The sequence below is a fragment of the Centruroides vittatus genome, unplaced genomic scaffold, assembly GCF_030686945.1.
Source record: "Centruroides vittatus isolate TY-2023 unplaced genomic scaffold, ASM3068694v2 contig_2104, whole genome shotgun sequence".
In the NCBI taxonomy this organism is placed as follows: Eukaryota; Metazoa; Arthropoda; class Arachnida; order Scorpiones; family Buthidae; genus Centruroides; species Centruroides vittatus.
Genome location: NW_027121305.1, coordinates 925,544 through 944,317, shown reverse-complemented (window position 1 = coordinate 944,317; position 18,774 = coordinate 925,544). Strand labels below are relative to the sequence as shown.

General features: G+C 45.7%; 1 protein-coding gene across 1 annotated transcript; it reads right to left on the bottom strand.

Annotated features, from left to right (window-relative positions):
* Positions 1-6,009: 6,009 nt before the first annotated feature.
* On the bottom strand, positions 6,010-16,175 carry LOC136970669 (nose resistant to fluoxetine protein 6-like). Its single transcript, XM_067265129.1, has 14 exons — positions 16,046-16,175; positions 12,639-12,735; positions 11,931-12,027; positions 10,564-10,646; positions 9,424-9,603; positions 9,126-9,219; positions 8,962-9,054; positions 8,524-8,689; positions 7,949-8,028; positions 7,184-7,306; positions 6,974-7,094; positions 6,700-6,886; positions 6,492-6,634; positions 6,010-6,411 (listed from the first exon to the last, which is right to left on the bottom strand). The coding sequence occupies exons 1-14, from the start codon at positions 16,049-16,051 to the stop codon at positions 6,274-6,276; spliced, it is 1,608 nt and encodes a 535-aa protein (XP_067121230.1). The 5' UTR covers positions 16,052-16,175; the 3' UTR covers positions 6,010-6,273.
* Between the last annotated feature and the right edge of the window lie 2,599 nt (positions 16,176-18,774).

The window sequence follows — 18,774 nt, the reverse complement described above, 5'->3', positions numbered from 1 at the left end:
AGATGCGGCGCAATTCAATCTATCATCATACGAAGTCGATTTTGTTCGTTACTCGAGTCGATAAGCGTAACTTTAACTGGAAAGAAGCGCGTAACAACGATTGGAATAACGTCGGCGCGCTCTTCGCGACCGAAAGCGACGCGACGGTAGTGTCCTACGCTTGAAGCGAGAAGAAAGATCTCTCTGTTACAGTTTCTAGCGAGGAGGAAGTGATAGATGTGTTCTAAAAGTACAGAATCAGTTAGCAAAAGGGAGAAGCGATAAATGTCTCGGAAGCCATTTCTCAAACCAGACATTCACAGCGACCGGATTACTCCGTAGTGGACCTAACACTTTTCCTGTTACCGGAAGTGGTTCTTACCATCCTCGGTACTTTCTACTCTCTAACGGAATATTCTAGCATCATCCTACCATAACAAAGGGCAGTTTTTTAAATAATAGGCCTTAAAAATAACCGTCTCTTCTCGCAGACACTCCCGAAAATATACCTCAATGCATGCCTCGCGACGTACTGTCACGAGAGACGGAGCACGTTACGCCGAAACACGTCTTTTCCGGGCCTTCACCAGAATAATTTTTTCTCCTCGTGTTAATAATAATAATAATAATAATCGAATTGTAAAAATTAATCGCCCAAAACGGGCCACAAAAGGCGCAGTTTGGCGGAATAGAATACGTGAGATGTAGGCTATACGGGGATGGAACAACTGTCGTAGACGATTCATCAAAAACGCTAGGCATTACACCGCCGGATAAAGAAACGTAATATTTCATAGGTATTTTCCTAGCACAATACATTCTAATTTACATAATACACACACCAGAAACGTCGGCAAATATACGGAATCGGGTGTAGAAATTACAGTCGGACAACCGAGTGTTATTTGAACCGTACCAGACACTGCTACGGAGTACCACCTCGGTTACGAAGCGGAGGGAATGGCTTTCTGACTCGACGTACAGTACGCGTAAAAATGTCCATCCCCCCTCGTCTGCAAATGATCACCCACGTAAAAGGGGATTCGGGCTGCGGTCGGGAGACGAATCTTAAAGCACAATAACAATTTTATTGCCGTTATTATGAGGTAGGAATTAATGACGCGGTACGTAGTGGTACGGAAGGGATGTTTTGTATCCGCCAAAGGGAGAACTCGTCACAAACGCGACGTTTATCGCCTGCACGAGGCGGTGACGTGTGTCGTCTTTCCAGACGTAGTCACGTGAATCGAAGTGGTGGGCTGTCCGAATGGCCTTCTGGATTCTTTCGGGGGTCGAGTGAATTCTTTTACTGTTAGGAGATTTTAGACGCTGCATTTTACCGTTTCCGGCGAGACGGGGAAGGAGGGCCCGCGCCGATCGATTCCGGAGAGTCCCGACGGGTGGGCAGGGAAGCGGAACCCGGAGAACAGGGTCCTGGAGGGACCCGCGACTCCGGAGACGTATTCGGTCACGTACGACGTTCGGGGACCACCGCAGGATCGTCGGGAGTCCCGCGACGCCGACGGTTAGCGTCGGGCCGCGTGCGGACGATAAAGGGAAACGAGACCGGCCGAGGGCGCCGAGCCCGCGGGCAGGAGGCGGGAAACTAACACAATCACCGCCCGTCGTCCGGAAGGATGGCCCCGGGCCGGTCTTCTTCTCGGATTGGATTTCCGGCCGAGCGCGCGCCCTTCCCGCTAATCACTCGTTAGCCGGGACGGTCCCCGATCGTCCTCCTCCCCCGAGAGGGGAGGCGGTGCCGTTCGATGCCCGTCGGTCTTAAGCGACGGGGGAGGCCGCAAATCCGATTGTCGACTTCCGGTGGTCGCTCGGGACGGTCCGAATTCGGCGGCCGGCCGCTTTTCGGCCCATCGATCGGGCCCGTCGCGAGGTGTCATCGATTAGGCCATCGATCGACCGCCCGCGTCGTCGCTTCTTCCCTCCTCCGCCGCTGCGCTAATTAAGAGTCGATACCTCGACCTCTTCTTCCGGGAAGGGGGACCACCCCCTCCCGTCCGCGCCGTGCCCCGCGCCTTCCGGCGGAAGCGACGTGGCCACCCGCTTCCGGTGGGCGACGACGAATCGGGACGTCCGCTCGCCCGCCGCTCCCGACGTCGAAAGGGATATCGATCGGGGCCGCGGGGGCCACCGCCGGCCCATTAATCAGTCGGCAGATCTTCCAACGCAAACATGGCGACCGATTTGTTTGGGCAGGCGGAGGAGAGAGAGAGACACCCTCTCCACTCGATTAGCGCTCCTTGTTTGTCTACGGGGTGCGTCCCGTTCTATCCGTTTAATATTCGCGCCGCCTGCCCTCGCCCCCTCCCGCTTGCGCCCGGAGAAGGCGGCTGGTGCGGCGCGTTCCGCTTCCCAGCAGCGAAGAAAGCAGCGCGGCGCGACCGGGCGGACGAGCGCGGAATAAAAACGGGGGCGCGCGCGAGAGGGAGGAAGAAAGAGGAAAAAGTAAAGTCTATCCGGAGTGTGAGTCGACTGCAAACGAGGGCTCAACGTAACGGGGAGAAGTTTCTTTGACTCTCGCTCATCCATGTTGATGAGCGGAGAGGCCGCGAGTCTTCTCCCGCAGGATCCCCGGGGAGGCGAGGAAAGGAGCGGGCCCGAGACCGTCGGCGGGGGAAATTTGCGGCCGGGGGAGGGAGGAGAAGGGGGAACCGGGCCGGCGGGCCGGCGGCCGACGGGGAAAGGAGAGGGGCGCGAGAGACGGCGATTTGCGGCGTACAAACAGAGCTCCACCTTAGACAAACAGCCGAGTCGAGGAGAGTCTCGGAGGAGTGATTAGCGACGACTGCGGGCGAAGGAGCCCGTGTTTGCCCGGGGTTGTGTCAACAAGCGCTCTTCCACTAATCAGCGACGATAAACAGACAGATTTTACCGTCTCTTCCCTAACGACCGGCTTTTTCCGCCCGGGGCGCGCCGCGCGGCCGATTGTGGGGGGAGGGAGAAGCGAGGGGGGTACCGGGCCGCCCGGGCCCCGTCGCCAAGGTAACCGTCCGGAAAGACGTTGTCGGTCACTAAATCATTCCTCTTCTCTCCGTCTCCTAATCCGTTTTATCTCCGGAAAAAATCTCGGTCGTTTCTTCCATCACCGAAATTGAAACGTGAATAATTGATGGTTCGTCCCGGAGGATCCTCCTCCCTCTTAAAGCCCCGAAAACTTTTCGTCGCCGTTTTGGGACTTTAATTTATTGCGCAGCGTACGGCGCCGGCGCTCCATCCGGCGGGAGATTCTGCCAGCGCTCCGAGTGATTTCCCAGCAGCCCGGCCCGGGGTCGGCCCCATAAAAATTCCTTCCCCGTTACATCCGGCTTCTCCCCGGAATCGCCGCGCTCGGCGGGGAAGCCGACTCTCTCAATATCGCGGCGCGCGCCGAGCGGAATTCCCGAAATTACCGGCGACGAAAGGGGAGCGCGGGGGGAAGGCTCGTTTATCTCCCCGCCTCCGCGCCGGCGTCGGTCCTAGTATATGCATGCGAAGGACGCGAGGACCGTCCCGAACATTACCCGAAAGGACTGATTTATGTGCCCGTCCCGCGTTTTTTCCTCCTTTAACTCACCGTCGATACTCCTCTCCTTCTTTTATTACTTGTCTCCTCGCTTGGCCGCCGGTAATTACGCCTCTGGCTCCGGGGTGAGCTTTACCGCCCTCGCGCGCCCGCCGCCTTTCTTTTTTCCCCCGCCCTCCCTTTCCGTTCTTATTAATTTCCCACCCGGCGCGCGTGCCCGGTCGCGTCGCTCACTTAAACGGCGGCGCGCGGCGGTGGCGGCGGCGGCTGGTAAACGGGGAGCGTCCGGGTTTTTCCTCCCTTCCTCCCTGCTACCTCTCGGGCGCCGGCTTAATTTAGCCGGGCAATTTGCGCGTAATAATGTCCGGTACCGCGGAGAAAATATGTAATAGAGACGTCGAAGGAAGGGAGGGAGAGGCGTTTATCGGGCGATAAATGAGAGGGGAGAGGGGAGGAGGAGGAGGCTTGCGCCCCCCGGAAGGGCCCGGTGGGGGGAGGCCGCGCTTTAATTCCGTCTCCGGAGAGTCGGGAGCGTTTTCGGAGAACGCGTCCGGATTCCCGGTAGCCGATGCGGCATTCCTTTCCGGGCGGGAGCGGCGGCGCGACGCCCCGGGAAGGAGGGGCGACCCCCCCCCCCGGCGACGGGTGGAAAGAGAAGAGAAGAGAAAGTGGACCGAGCAAAAGTGGAAGAAAGATAAAATAGATTGGAGAGTTTAAAGGCGGGAAGAACGGTAGTCCCAGTTTAATCTGTGACCCCCTCGCTGCCGAAACCTCCGGGGGAAAGGGGACGACGGTGGTCGTTCCACTTTTAATGCGCTCCCTTCCAAACGGTTTATGGATGCGTCCCGTTGGCCGTCGTCTCGCGTCCGGGGAGGGAGGCCGCAAGACTCTGTTTGGAATTTCTATTTCCGCTTCTCCTAGGAGACGGTGGAAAAACTCGCTTATCCCGAGTTATTGCTCTCCTGTTGATTGAACGAAGTCCTCCGGGATTATTTTACTTAAGTATAAAATTTTAAGTCTTGGGGAGGCGCAGAAAATCGAGCGGGAAAAAATCGGGAGGAGAATTGGAACGTTGCAAATTGGACCGGGTCCGGTGGCTTCCCCGAAGGGATTCGCCTCCTCCGAGCGGCGGCGGCGGCGGCGGCGGCAGCGCGGAGGCGCGGCGCGAAGACGGGCGTACCGGGAGATGGTGAATCACCGGACCCGGAGGACCGGAGGGTCGAGGTCGTTTCGGTAGCCGGGAGTCGACGGACCGGGCGTATCCGCTTGCCGTTAAATAATTAGATTTAAATATTAACGGGGGGTTTCAATTATGCAGCCAGAGACGAGGGGAGGAAGAGGCCGCCCGCCGGGTGGCCGGCGATATTAGCGAGCCATCAATTTTCCCGCCACGACAATGCCTGCGGCCGAAATTACATCCTAAATTTACCGGGCACGCACAACAATCTGAGGACTGCAGGCCGACAGGAATCTCGAGAATTCCGCGCGCCGGCCGACGACGTCTCTCCGACGCCTTTCATTAAACGCCGCCTTAATGACGTCGGGCGATTTTTAACGACGTCCGCAATTGCCTCCCTTTGATTTCCGGCCCGCTAATTGGGCGCGGACCGCGTCCCCGCCGCTCCGCGCCTTCGTCGACGTCCCCATCCCCCGCGCCGCCTCCATTTCCGTAATAACACCGATTGGCATTACTGATTACGCGCGCCGTTGTCGTTAGCCACCGCGATGACAGAAGTCGAATCCGGAGTCGCGCCCGTCGGCGCGGTGGAGCGTGACACGGCGCGGCTCCCTTTTCGGCCGCTCCGCCGACGGCGCGCGCCGATCCGATGCGGACACGTGACGCCACGTCTCCCGGGACCGGCGTGTATATTACGGTAATGAAACGTCGGTCCGTGTCCGCCTTGGGCCGTCGCGCCTCCCCTCTCGACCCCGAACCGCGCTTCCAACGGCGGGGGGGGGGCGGAAACGGGTAATGAATAAATCACACCCAAAAGGATTTTGTGCGGTCCCCGCGAGAATGGGAGTGGAGAGAAAAGCATTGTACAAACGTAATCAGATAAATTGGCGAGCGGAAAATTAATCTGCGCTCGAATGGACTCCGGCCCGAAGGCGCTCGTTACCCGGGGCGAGGTCTCGCGCCGTCCGCCGCGTCCGTCCAGGCCGGAAGCGGGCCACTCGGACCGGAAGTTTGGACGCCCGCCCGTCTGCGGAGGCGTCGCGCGCGTGGGAGGACGACATTGAAGCGGTCCCACGACTTCCCGTCGGACGGACATTCTCGTTTAATTGCCATCTACTGCTCTACGCCGATTTAAAGATTCTACAGCTCCTTTCTCTCCCCTCCGCCGTTCTTCCTCCAATAAGTTCTTCTAGGTGCACTCACGTCGCGCTTAATTGCCAAAGTCGTTTACGCCACTCTCCCCTGTAAAATCGGTCGCGACGACAAGGCGCAGCCATCGTCGCGCTCTCCGCGCGCTTTCTTCTCCGTGCCAACCAAAGCAGCAATTCCCGAGAAGAGAGTACGAAGAATTTATTTCGGTACAAATTATCGGAAAGAAGAGACATTGAAATTTCGCGAAAGAACGGAGACTTGGCCCATTTTCTCTTTCTCCCGATTGATAGAAGAGTGGATTCCACCGTGATGTACACGACGTCTGTGTCGTATCCGTCTACAAAACTGTAACGAGTCCGACAGTGGTAGGTTATGGAAGAAACGGTAAGAGCAATTCCTCCGCACCCCGAAAAAACAAAAGACTTTGTTGATTTCCTTTCCTCTTCTACGATTCTTTGGATTCTGCTTTCTTCTTGGTGTCCAGAAGTACTCTTTCCGCGTTGGAGAAAGGCATTTCGATCATCAAGTGAAAGAAGTAGGCGAAGACGAACGTTATAACCACGTACGAGACGTAGCGATCTCCCTGTAAAGACAAGAAAACGTTTCGTCACACGGGTACGTACTGTATACGGCTACCAAACACTACCCAAGAACCACTCTTACCAGCGTAATGTAGTCGAAGTAGTAAGGAAATCGGATCCTAGACGTGTGATAACAGATGAGTAACGGATGCAGCAAGTAAGCGGCGTAACTTAACCTAGCTAGGGAGGAAAACGGTGACAAAGACAACAGATCGTTGACCAGTCCTGAAAAGAAAACGAGAATTAGGCGATGCGGTTTCAAGCACCAGCGCCTCGCGCCGATCGCTTACCTCCGCGCCCGGTGACGCAAGCGAAACATATCCAGGCCACGGCCGTGGCCCATATATTTCTGAACACTCCCGAATACAATACGGCTACCGGGCCTTCGTACACCTTATCCGTTCGGAAGCTCTGAACTCCAAACACCACGCCCGACATGGCAGCCAGGGAGACGATCCACCCTAACACCACGTATACCTAACAACACAAAAAAGGCTTTTCTAACCAGAAAGATACTCGCAGTGTCTACTTAACATTAGACAAAGAAGAAATAAGCGGAAAAACCTTTGGAATCGGGGCCTTTCCTCGCTTGAAATATATATAACCGGTGGCCGCTCCTATCAAGAAAGCTCCGATGTGTTGATGAGGCTTTATCAGTTGAAACGACACGTGTTTAACTATGGCGCTAGAAACGAAGAGATAATTAATATCGTAGACAAGGATTAGGATTAGGAGTCGCGTGGGACCTTGTTTATAAAAACAATTTTTACTTACTGGACTCCGTAACTGGAATAGAGAGGAGCGGGGGGAAGTCCGTACAGCACAGTAAGGAGCATACACACGGCCATACCCGTCGATGCCAAAGTAACGCCTACACCCAGACCCAGCCAAAAACGTCTGAAAGAAAACACTGACGTTATCGAACACTTTTAGAATTTATATTAAAAAACCGATCCGTAATTTTACACCGTAGAAGGAGAGGATTACGGAAAAATGAACACACAGATGAGCTTTACCACAGTTTGGTTCTATCTGGTGTTAACACCGCGTGCTCCATCTCCCCCCTATTCTACACCCGCACTCGAAGGACTGCCGATATCCCCAAAATTTAAGGTAGAAACCCTATTAATCGAAGGTTAAGTGCTAATCTGAATAAGGCAAACACAGTAACTTTCGACTGTAACCGTTTGGAGTTACGCGTAGGAGTGGCACGAGATGAACTCGCTATTTTTCTTTTTTTCTTTTAGTACACGCCCATCTTTCGCCCTTTGTACATTATGAAATATCGAAAGTAGAACGACGAATGGCCGCTCGATCGATTATTTAAAGGTGGGAATCGGAGAAGACGTCGAGAGTTACACATTGTAACCCCGGAGGTTATCATCACCGAGTCACGCAGTACTCACTGATAGATGGGAGATGCAATCGTCGATTTGGAACGGACTAAGAGGGGGGAGGAGCGTAAAGTAAACGGAACAAACCGGTGACGTATAGAGAAGTGTTTCCGTTGAAAACGCGAGCGGGGTGGAGAAAGTTTACCTGTAACAGAGTTGCAGCAGCGGAACACCAATAACGAAGAGCTGCATCAAGCAGGCCACATACCAGGTGTGGACTAGGCACTGAAAACAGGGAAAAGCCATTGTTAATCAATGTTTTAATCATCTTTTGAAATAATAAACCATTTAGGGGGGTGCCACGAAACTTAAGAAAGCCTTTCTGTAAATTTAAATTTAAACTATAGCCAAGGATTTTCCATTCTTTATGGGAAGATTATTGTGGATATAGGGCAAGATTTCGTAAGTTTTTTCTAACGTACTCGGAGGTATGATAGGCCTACGTTACGCCAACCACCCGAAAATTTCGAAAGAAAACCGATAGATGGCGCCACGCCAAAAAAATACTTGTCCTGTGTAGGAGTAGGATTCTTATATTCCTTAGTTCCGAATTTCTATTGATTTTTTTTCGAAATTATACGCATTTAAAACACGTTATTCGTTGCAAAGGGTAGAAGAATAACCCTTAAAATGAATGGAGTATCGAAGTATGTCTCTTTCACGTTTGGGCGGCGGAGGATAGACACCGAGATATCTTCGTACCATTCTTTATCCACTTACCATATCCTCCATTGACCATAGGTTTTGTAGAAAGAGAAGATTAGTCCAACCGTTGCGCTGGCAGGCCCCTGCCAAATATTCCGAATTCTCCTTCCACAGAGGTCCATTTCCTAGACGTGGAAGCAACATGGTCAGGGCTATAGTGGCCCACATCGAAGGGCTCAATCTGAAAGGAAATTTGCCATTAATCAAGTGTCATAGCGTTTTGAATTTGTTCTCTTGCCCGTGAAAGTAAAACTAAAGCATTCCTGGACGTTGGCGTTCTTTCTGTGTGCCACAACTCTATCCATCTTTCAATGCGATGCAAATTACACCATCTTCCCGGTAATGCTTTAGAAAACGCGTATTTCGGAAGGAAGCAATCTTCCTTCCGAGCGGAAGTAGGAAAGGACCCTCTTCGATTGCAAGAGGAATGTTTGGAGCGATTTCAATATTCACCTCCATAACTTCCGCAACAAGATGGACAGAATGTCGATTCGATCTCCATTAATTTCCAAGGATTTCCAAGTCGAATAGGCGCAGAGGAAGCCGCTAGAACGAAAAAAGAAGAGGAAAATTAAAAGATGTTTAAGTGTCGAAATCGGAAGTAGATCGAGGCCTACCTGATGACGAAGAAAGTATCCACCGAAGGCGACGCATTGTCCAACAAAGCCATGATCGGGGTCCTCGATATCTTCAGATTGCCACTCAGCGGTTCTGTGGTAAAAAGCTCATTTTTTTAGTGTTTGACGGGAAATTGGCCCGGTATATTTTATACTTTCGACGTAAATTCGCGTCATTTCCGTGCGCGTTTTGAGATTTTTGGAAAGTAGAAGTCGACGACCTTCGTCGGATACGTAATCCTACTCGCGGAGAGAAGAGAGGCGTGGAGAAACAGAGAGGTGGAAGCGATATACTTACTGAAGACGGTAATTTGATCGGGGTAAGCCAAGAAGAGCGAGTGCGACAGCATCACCCAGAGGAGCGAGATGACTCTCATGCCGTGGAAGCATCCAAAGGTTCCGGCTCGACTGGCTGTTTCCGCCACCTCCTTAGCGTTGGTATAGAAGGAAAAGCCTCTCAGAATTCTTCCCGTCTTACCTGAAAGAACGAGAAGAGTTTAGAAGAGAGAGCATCCCGAGGCGCGTGCTCCCCCGGGATCGATGCAGTAATCCGATATCCTCGGTAACAGGAGACGGCGTCTAAAATCGGAACCGCGCGCCCGGCCACTTACCACCCCGCGGCTTCCTTAATTGGATATCGGTCTCCTTCTTCGACCGGAAAGGATTATCACTCGGGGTTGTTAGCGCCTTCCTTCCTCCACTCTCGCTCCGATTCCGATCTCTAAGTCGACCAACCGGAGTCTGCCGGCTGACGAATCCCTACGAGGAACGACAGGATCCCGTTTTACTCCCACAAATAACTAAATAATTGCCTTACGTACCCTACGTAGGATCCTTCTAACCGTGGAGATCGATAAAAGGAGAACAAACCAGCCGCCCGCAAATCTCCTTCCGCTCCTCGAGGATCATCGGGAGGACTTCACGTTGTTTTTTAATTGTTCAATGTGGTACGTTGCCGAATCGAAATTTTTCGTAATTTAAATTGCCAAACCTCTCGAAGACTTCAGGAACCTTTCTTGTAAACCGAGAATTTCGGCGCGTGCATCTCCCCTTTATGAGCAATTATATTCGCATACGTTACTCGATAGTCCGAAAACTTGTATTAAGGATTAAGTTTGATGACGCGTGTATATATATTATGTTCTTTGTAATACGAATACGTTAATAAAGAAAAGAAATAATAATGTTTATTAGGAGGGAATTTGAATTAATTCTGTAGAAAAAATATTCCAATCTTCGCCATTCTAATTTATTACTATAGATATTAAATTCATATATATAATAATAAATCCTCCCTTCAAGTCCGAAGCGACAGAAGGGCGTCAGTTATTGGGATGTTTTCTAGATTCCTGACGGAAAAAAATCCCGAAATTTTAACATTTCCAGGGGAAAATGGAGCTTCCCTCCGCTTAAGTCTTCATTAAACATAGGGACTTACTTCGATTCAGAATATCCCTCGACGTGCAAAGGTCGATGAAGGTCCCGACCAGCACCAAGATTACCACGGATGCCAAGAAACAACTGAAAGAAAACAAATGACACTTCTTACTTCTTTTGCACGCGAATTTAAAATACGTCGAAGTGAATTTTTTGGGGGGATTTTCTTTTGTAAATTCGCGTCCCGTTACTAAGAACTTGGCGCCTGTCGAAGTTAATGGCGTTTGGGGAAGCGAAAATGAAGGAACTGACGTCTAAGAGAGATGGATCAATCGAAGAGTGGAATCGATGACACCCGGCGGTCGACAGGGGTGGGGATTACCACAGTTTATAACGGGGAAATTACCGCAGGGTCGATTACATCCCCCGCGACATCGATTCGGTCGAGAGGATTAGAAGAAAAGAGAGCCCACGCGCGGAAGACCCTTAACGTTTAAGCCAGCGGAACCGCTAGTTGACCTCAACATATGGCATCGACAATGACCCGTGTTTCGTTCGTCTACTGTTGCGGCTTAAGCGAAGGATCGAGTTTTCCGCCAGGCTTCACCACACACGTGACCATTATTAACACCCTCGCCCTCAATAGAGTAATTGGTTTGGCTAAAGAATAAAGAACGGAATCGCAATACGAATCATCTGAGTGACATTATCGAGATTCGAATTCGGACTCTCAAAGATAGAAGATTGCGATAAGATCCAAGAAGGGGAAAATCCTTAAAGATTCGTGGAAGATCCTTTTAGGATTTTCTAATCCCCGTTTAATCTCGAACGTTTAGCCAATTAGAAGATTCACTTTAACCTGGATTCATTATAATTTGGCGCGAAAGAATTAAAACGTATCACACGAATGCAATTAATCTTGGCTTTTGGTGCCTTTCGCGCGGCATCGATTCGGAATTTCATTCCGTAGACGGGGGAAAAAAATGGCGTACTTATTGGCGCTGGTTTCAAATCCGTCCAATCGGCGCGAAGTACTAATTTCGTTCGTCCTTCCCCCCTCCGTCGTAAAGGGTGTAACGAACTAAACCCGTTAATCGGGAGGGTGGAAGGTAACAATGGGTTGCATCCGGTGGTTAACCGTTTGAGTGCAGAGTAACTTCCGTCTATCGCGGGAGTGTCGAAAGCGAAAAGAGAGAGTGGGGACGAGTTTGGAGACGATCGCCCGTCGAGAGGAGGGACGAAGCTCTTATCGGACGTCAGGATGAAAAAAAAAAACGATGGGGTACTTTATTATAATTAAAACGGAGCAGGAAATGACTACGCCGTCGACGACCTTTTCCCGTCTTCCCGCTCGGTTTGGCACGTGCGGCAGTTTCACCCCGAACTAATAACGGCACGGAGCGGAACATTTGCAACGGAATTACTCACCAGGCAGCAATTTCCCAGGACGTAAGTTCTCTTCCTTCCGATTTCTTTTCGCAATTCACTCTGACGACGTCTAACGGCAGGGAATATTTATCCAACACTGAAACAGAAAATACCCTCTCGCTTCTGAAGGTGAAATTTTGACGTTTATTCCGCGCGGAAATTCTTTATCATAAATAACACTTACTGGCACGTGGGCCTATGCGCCGAGCTCTTTTTTGTTATTGTTTTTCGAAGCGGCTCTGAAAAAATCTTTTCTGCAATGGGTTGTAATATTTTTATGGATACCAAAGAGGGGGAGGGAAGGTTTTCTATCGATGGCTTTCAATGGATATTAATACGGAAATTTATCGAATATTTTCGAGTTAAATGCGCGTAGACCCACGTCGATCGCTCACTTATTTTTGTATTTTTTTTCTTCTTTTTTTTTGGCCACTCGACGCACGAGGGGGGAAAAGTAATGGAAAGTGAAAAAGGTACACGTAAATTACCACCGTCGACCGGGTAACGAGTGACGACGACTCGCCACCAAATCGATGACGGTACTTTCGCTACACTTCGTTTAAAGTACGCGGTTAGGGAGTGCACGAGAGAGCACGTTTATCGGCTTTGGAGTAATTAATCCAATTCTGAGCTCCTTTGCCGAAGTAAAATAAGTACCTGAGACAAAACAGGTAGCCGTATCTCGTACAGTGTCTAAGTAACACTCACCGGAATTCGTCAACTGCAAGACGTCTCTGGTGTTACATTCGGAAGGAAGGCACAGGCCGTATATAATGTTGGCAACTTCCATGGGACGGTAGTCGTACTGGAAAATAAAAACCGGAATCGAATTAATGTTTAGAACTTGCACGTCACACGGATGAAGATAAAACCGGCAAATCTGGCAACCCTGCATTAACCGGGGGCTTCTTAAAGTGGCACGTTCTCCACCTCCTTTCTGGTGGCACGAGTGCCTAATCGTGGCCAAACAACGATTTAAAATCATTCGCAGGAAAAAAATAAAATAAAATTTGAAGAACGATGTAGAAATGTAACATTTTTTACAATTGGTTGCTGTAAACGAGCAGGTGTGACGAATCCATAATGGCATCGTTTACTTAACTGTTGTAAAGCCGGCATATACAGTATATATATTTAATAGATAGGTGGGAGCACCTACCTAACTCCTCTGTAGTCGCGCTGCTGCTTCTTTGTAAAATCATAGGCATAACGACCGAGATCGACCGTAGTGGTCGATGATTCAATTTCTTTACGTGGGTTTTCTTCTGTCGCCAATCTAACAATAGATATCTCGATGTCACGAATAACCGAAACGTAAGGGAAATTCGAGTAAAAACCGAAAACCTTCGTGTCTAGAGGGTTACTTTTAAACTAATCGGAAAGCATAATTTTGCGTAACGCCATTTGAATCTCCGAAATGAATCCGTAAAGAATTTTTCAATCGTTCTTAAGAAAGGGGGCAAGTAGTCGTAGACGACACTAAAATGTAGGTTTTTCCTCCGATGCCAGTAGCAAACCGTGGCCTCTTTTGCATATAGAAGGCTCACCTCATCCCGTGGTGATGCGAGATTCAATGAGAAAGCGATTCGTTAACAATGCAAATACACAGGCGATAATACTGTTTATTCATTTTCCCAATTGTGTTATAATATACTGTACTTGTTTACCGCGTTGCCTTCTGGTGGCGTGGGCGTGAACCAATAAGCGAGTAAACACAAACTGAGCAGAAATTACCCAACGTTAAAACACTAGAAAAAATAATAAATTAAAAGTAAATTATTTTCTACCAAAACGCACTTCTTTGCGGGAAATGCCGAGTCTCGAATTTGTTATCGGCATTTATCGTCGTGGCAGGGGTGATTAGATACATCTAGCGCCATCTAATGGAACGTTTAAAAATTAATCGAGATATTCGAGGGTACCAGTTATCGTGATTAAATGTTACGTATAGAAAAAAAGTGGCAGAAAAGCCAATAAAAATTATAAAGGCGTACAAAAATATTCAAAATTCCTCATTAGAAAAGTATTGACAATGAAACGAATGCAAGAAGGGTGTAAAAATATTCATCAGTTCAAAGCCATGTGTGAAAATTGTTTGTTAAATGCAAAAGAGATCATTCGTAAGTTAATGGTGGATATCATAAATAGTTAAGGGGAAGATGGATCTTTCCATAATTAGTCGTGGATAATTCACTAAGTTTGCAAGAATTGGTATCGTTTCGTACTGAGCATCTACTATCGTTAATCTCGTTTTTAACAATTAAAAATTAATTAACTAAGTCTGGCCACCATAAGTGATAGATGAAACACAGTTATATTAGAAATCATTCGAAGATACCAAATTAGGTGGATCCATAAGAGACATTCAACTATCTCAATCCACAGTAGAACAATCCGTATACAAGAAGCTGTATGCAATTAACTAATCCACTTGAATTCCTCTGTATCAAGTATTATTTCGTCCACTAATGGCCGAATAGATAAAACCACTGAACACTGGTCGTGGGTTCGAGCCTGGCCTGAGTTTTCCGGATTTTCTTCATATTTATAACATAAATAGGGACCTGTTTTCTATTAAAGTCCTCTCGGGAGGTGTCTCCTCTTCGATAATCGCCCACGTGTCGCCTTGCCATAATCAAATAAAGTGATATTCCACTACATCATTTTGGCTAACGCTAATATTTATAGAAGACCAAAACATGTGAAGCACGATTCATTTATCATGCAACTTTAAGTTCCCAATGTCTTTCTTTGATACAATTTTTCTCCTTAACAGGTTATCCTATAAACCAATTAAGATTGGTTTATAGGATAACCTTACATATATAATTACTTTTATTTGTAGACTTCTAATGAATTCCTCTTGTATATGGAATATTCGAGTCCTCAAAATGATCCATTTTGAGGACTCGAGGACTCATGAGAATGTACAGTACAATGACGACGCTGGTATGCTTTATAATCATAGATACATCTACAATCATTCACAATTATTATTGTTGAATTTTCTTCGTAAACAATAAAATTGACTGTATAAGGTGGGAAATAATGCTGGAGGTGTTTTAAACGCGATCCAATTTAAATAATATTAACCGAATTGCATCTTGTTTATATCATTTAGCCTATGGTAAAGTTGGTTTCGTTATACGTCATTTTACTTTGCAGTTTCCAAGAACTTATGGACGAAAGTCAGCCATAACTTTCTGTACTTAGCAAAAGATTCTGTGCTTTTCTACGATTATTTTCAATAAAATTTCATTAAAAATAACCGTAGAGAAGCACAGAATCACTTGTATCTTTGATAATTGAATGCTTTGATGTGTAAAAAAATGTGTTAGCGATTGTTATTATTCCTTAATATAATTTGCTATCTTGGCGGCCATTTTTGGAAATGGCCGCCAAGCGAGCAATTTATAATAAGTGTTGCCAGACAATGAATATATTTATTTCAAAATATTTTTAGAAATTATCCTCAGTATTTATTATTTCATTAAATTCATTTTAATATTGTTTATAATCGATAAAAATTAACCGAACAACTTTTTAAATAATAAATGAAGATAATAAATACAATATATTTCTTGAAGAATCGCTATTAAGAAAGACGTCGTAAAGTGAGGGTTCTCTTTCCTATAAGTTCAATGTTATAAATTGAAATTACAGTGCCTGGAAATCAATTATTTTTAAAACTTACCAAATTTATTACTAATATTTTTAATATATCGGTGTAAAGTCTCTACGAACAGATACTTATAACACAGATGGAACATACATTGCAGCATAGTTTGTAACTTACCTGGGGGTTCTTTACTATTTATTTCTACTTCGCCGCACGTTAAAGCTGTAGCAATAACTAGATAATCAAATTATAATGGCGTTAATCTCTTAAAACTTGCTTCTCTGCCAAAGTTGAATGCTCAGAGATGAAGTTGCAATTCAAAGAGATATGTCAAAAAATTTAAATTTAGATTTCATAATACCATTTAAATAAATTTTTAATCTTCGAAAAATCCTTAATACCTCTACATAAATCCTGTATTTCTCCCTTTTTTAATAGAATGATACCTCGACAAGTATAAACTTAATCTAAATTTAGTAAAAATCGAAGAACTCACCAGCATCTCGATAGTACGTCAGCCGATTGTGCACCCAATTCTCTGAAACTTTCGTGTTCTTCGCTAAGTATCACCTTCCACTGTAATGCCAACTTTATGGAGCAATGCTTTCCAGTGAAGTGAGTCTTCTCTGATTTAGCATCCACTCTGATACACTCGTCGTAGGAACCAAGTTCCATGAAGGATCCTTCCATGAAACCGGTGGGTATCTTTCCCGTGGCATCTAGCACTGAAGAAACGAAACCATCATATAGTTTTCGACTTGTAACCGTAAGCCACGTTGTTCGAACGGAATTAATCGATAAATCGCGTGTCTGTCGGAAAATTACGTGTCAGTAGCATCTGTGGCATCTGCACGAAGGGAACCAGAAGTCTGGCACATGTCTATTAGTTACGGTTCAACAACGGCTTTACACTGAAAAGAACATGCTACCCTATTCGCTTTCCCTCGAGAAAATGCTCTGTTTCGTACAGACAAGGCTACAGATTCATCGAATTATTTCATTTTCTTTGCTACGAATCTAAGTCTGAATCGGTTAATACCAGATAATGAATCATCGAGCCGAAATATGTTCGAAAAAGCACTCGATCGATCATCGCGGTCGATCGATTGCCATAAAAATAACATCCAGGGTTCATCTAATATCGTTTCGTGCCCTATTCTCGCGTAATGACACATAAGTCAAAAATCCTTATACTCTCTCTATATTGTCACTATTGATATTGTACTTATGCTAAAATGTGCGATGAAGTACAGCCTGCGATACAAGGCAATTTCTATAGACTATACACTACAGATAAATTTCAGCTTAATCACTGCCCTTTTTAACAAGTCAGAAAGGTTATAGAGTAGCCTTAATACAGACAAAGTATTGTCTGTACTTAATAAACTAAGCACAGGAAATACGTCACAATTTTCAAGCGTAACGATCAAAGTAACCCTTAGAAAATTGATAGAATTTTACCTCTTCGCCCTTCGACTGTTTATTACTTATCACTAGTAACACGGATATATTAGTATAAATTTAAATATAAAAAAAAATTATGAATTATTCTTAAAACATTCTTTGATAAAATCATGTGTGTAATTTTATATTATAATATAGAATTTGTATTAAAATCGATATAGATTGAGAAGAAAGAAGCATAAAATCAAAGTAAAAATTTGCATATTTGAAGGTTAGAACTGACGTAATCAAATTAATGTATGTCTTGTTTAAAGAGTGATGTATGTTACTTCGAAACTTCAATAAATCTTTCTTAAGCAAGATTTACGAATGTACTGAGATCCTTGCTACCAATAGAAGAAGGAAGAAGGAAGGAAATAGGAAAAAAAAAAGACTCAATAAAATGTTTAGTAGGCTACAATTAATCACATTGTTTAGAAGTCAATTATTATCGAGCAATATTGTAAATGTGCTTGATATTTGAAATAAAAAGAAACTCAAGAATCCAAATTAGAATTAATTCTGTACCTCTAAACAGCCAGGTAAATACAGTAATTATAAATTGGATGCAATGGGGACGAAACTCTGATAAATACTTATAGGTATCAAAATTATATAAACTGAGCAGGGACATCCGAATTCAAATTATATAGTGATGTAGAATCACTAATATAATGCAGAATAAATAGGAATTTTAACTAACTATTCGACTAATTAATCTCGGGTTCGCATCTGGCTGGTCACGTGGAGTTTTCCCGGTTTTCTTCACGTTTGTAACGTGTAAATAGGGGCCAATTTCTCGAAGAAAAGCCTCTCGGAAGGTATCCCCTCAGCAGATCGCCCACATGTCGCGTTGTCACAAACAAATGAAATAAACAAAGGAATCAAAGGAGATCCCAATCATCCGTGTAACGTACAGTAAAACCTGTGTAAACCGGAATCGTACGTTACCGAATGTTCTTCCCTGTTTGGCAGGTTTCTGTTTTGTACAGGTTTTACTATATATAAAAATTGCGTACTATTATATGCATAATCTTTCGGCCGTTGTTTTGCTACATTGTTTTGAAATCAGGTAGAAAATAAAATGCAGCATAGTCCACTTTCTAACAATATAATTGGCTTCTGGAACCCGTCGTAAAACGAGCGGGTTCCCTATTTCCCATAATTTATGTCATTAATCGGACATACTTTCCTAAAAATAACAATTTAATTACACAATATACCACAGGGATGATTAAAACACACATCTCACACGATCATTTTTAAAAAAAAATTATATTAAGTCGTAAAGCGAGCGGTGCTGTGCTTACTAAACTTTATACACGTACGCGTATACAGCAAACACTGCTTATACAACTGATATAAATTTTCTATTATGATTTACAAAATGGCATATTTTATATTGTATATACACTTAAAACGCTTTATTTCCAGGAACGAAACCTCTCAGTTCGTACGGGAAATCAATGGCTCGCTTTACGACGAACTTCCAGGAAACGATTAGATCGTAAAAATGCTTCTTTTATCTTCATTTAATTGATTAAAGTAGCACTTAAATTCGATAAAGAAATTTAAAAAAAAATTAAATATAATAATTTAACTTTTTATGATAAAAAATAAATCAAATCACAAGCCAAAAAAATATTTGAAATTAAATTTTCCAAAAAACATACGCGATGAAATTCGCTAATCGATTACTTCAATAAATAATCGATTAAAAAATATACATTCGCTAGATGTGCGTTGACTTGCGATAGAGGGCGCCACGTGTCATTTATCCTG